The sequence below is a fragment of the Octopus bimaculoides genome, chromosome 25, assembly GCF_001194135.2.
Source record: "Octopus bimaculoides isolate UCB-OBI-ISO-001 chromosome 25, ASM119413v2, whole genome shotgun sequence".
In the NCBI taxonomy this organism is placed as follows: domain Eukaryota; kingdom Metazoa; phylum Mollusca; class Cephalopoda; order Octopoda; family Octopodidae; genus Octopus; species Octopus bimaculoides.
Window position 1 is genome coordinate 6,151,714 of NC_069005.1, and position 1,609 is coordinate 6,153,322.

The window sequence follows — 1,609 nt, forward strand, 5'->3', positions numbered from 1 at the left end:
AGGGGTTGGGGGTACAACCCACTAAGGGATAGTATCTATCCAGTATACTGCTGGGAGGGTACCCAATTATTGCTACACTAGTGCTATACTAGGTGCAATTAATGGGAGCGGGTAAAAGTGGAGGTTTTACCCAGAATTTGTGTAACAATTAGAAAATGGAGGATAATATGCTGAACCCAACTACTTGCAGACGGTGTATCCCGTTGAATTCATTAATTTAATTCATAGCAAAAGTGACAAAAGAAAGGAAGAAAAGAAAAAGAAAGAAAGAACCAAAGCACAGGTGTCCATGGCAGACTATGTTATTTTGCCAACATGGTTTACATATAGAAGTACAAAGTACATAAGGAATTAGAGGATGAACAGAAGTTTAAATATATATAGTATATGTAGATTGGGTTATAATACCAGCTGTTTCCCCGTGAAGCGTATCTGCATATTTCAGTACTCCAGTAAAGTATTAAGAATACGCACACGTTTTTAAAATGCGATGTTTATTTTTTTGTCTTGTTTTGTTTTTTCGCAGGTCGGTACTTTTAATGGAATTAATCTACGAATGGATGACGTAACCAGATTCTACAGTTCCGTTGTCAGTTCTTGTCCTGGGAAGTGTGACAACTGTGTCCAACCGAACGCTAACTTCACTTACATCCCCGGGGACATAGTAATTGCAGGTATAATTCTATTTGTTTTCACGTGCTACATACCGTAGCGCCCCCACCCCTACTCGATACCTCATACTACAGTGGCTCCCCCCCCACTCGGAATAACGATGGTTGGTGCGTGTATGTAGGTGCGTGTGTGTATGTGTATGTGTATGTGTGCCTGTGTGTGTGTGTGCGTGTGTGTGAGGAAGTGTGTGTGTGTGTGTGTGTGTGTACATGTTTGTAAACATACATGTGTGTGCTTATGGGGAGTGCACATATATATGTGTATGTGTATGTGCATGTGTGTGTGTGTGTATACAAGCATACACATATATATTATATTGTTTGTTCCTGTCATTACGCTGCGGCCATGCTGGGGCACTGCCTTGATGACTTGTAGCCCTAGTACTTGTTCTGTCGGTTTCCTTTTGCGGGGACATAAACACACCTGCACCGGCTGTCAAGCGATGGTGGAGGACAAACGTACATATACACACACACATACATACACACAGATAGATAGATAGATAGATAGATAGATAGATAGATAGATAGATAGATAGATAGATAGATAGATAGACAGACATACACACATACACACACAAACACACACACACACATATATATATATGTACGTACTTATTTAATTATTTATCACACACATACACACACACACACACACACAAACACACACGTACATTATATACAGCTACGTACATATATATTGGGTTGTCCGGAAAGTTTGTGCCGATATATAGTAGCTTACCTTTCGACTTATTTGCCATGAAACCACCTCAATTCTGGGAAGAGGGTATTTTCAAGTTAAAGGAAAGATGGAGACGCATAGTGCAACAAAAGGGTTCATATTTGGTTGATTAAAAATGTAATGGCAAGTATTTATTGACCCTTTTCTTTCCTTTAAGAATCGGCACGAACTTTCCGGACAAATCAATAGTATGTAT

The 1,609-nt window shown here is 39.6% G+C and overlaps 1 protein-coding gene across 1 annotated transcript in view; it reads left to right on the forward strand.

Moving 5' to 3' along the window:
- The window catches only part of LOC128250823 (uncharacterized), a 24,780-nt gene extending 23,200 nt beyond the window's left edge, over positions 1-1,580 (forward strand). Inside the window, exon 8 of the mRNA XM_052976809.1 lies at positions 527-1,580. Within this exon, the coding sequence (XP_052832769.1) occupies positions 527-712 (186 nt within the window). The 3' untranslated portion in view covers positions 713-1,580. The remainder of the gene's footprint in view (positions 1-526) is intronic.
- Positions 1,581-1,609: the final 29 nt, after the last annotated feature.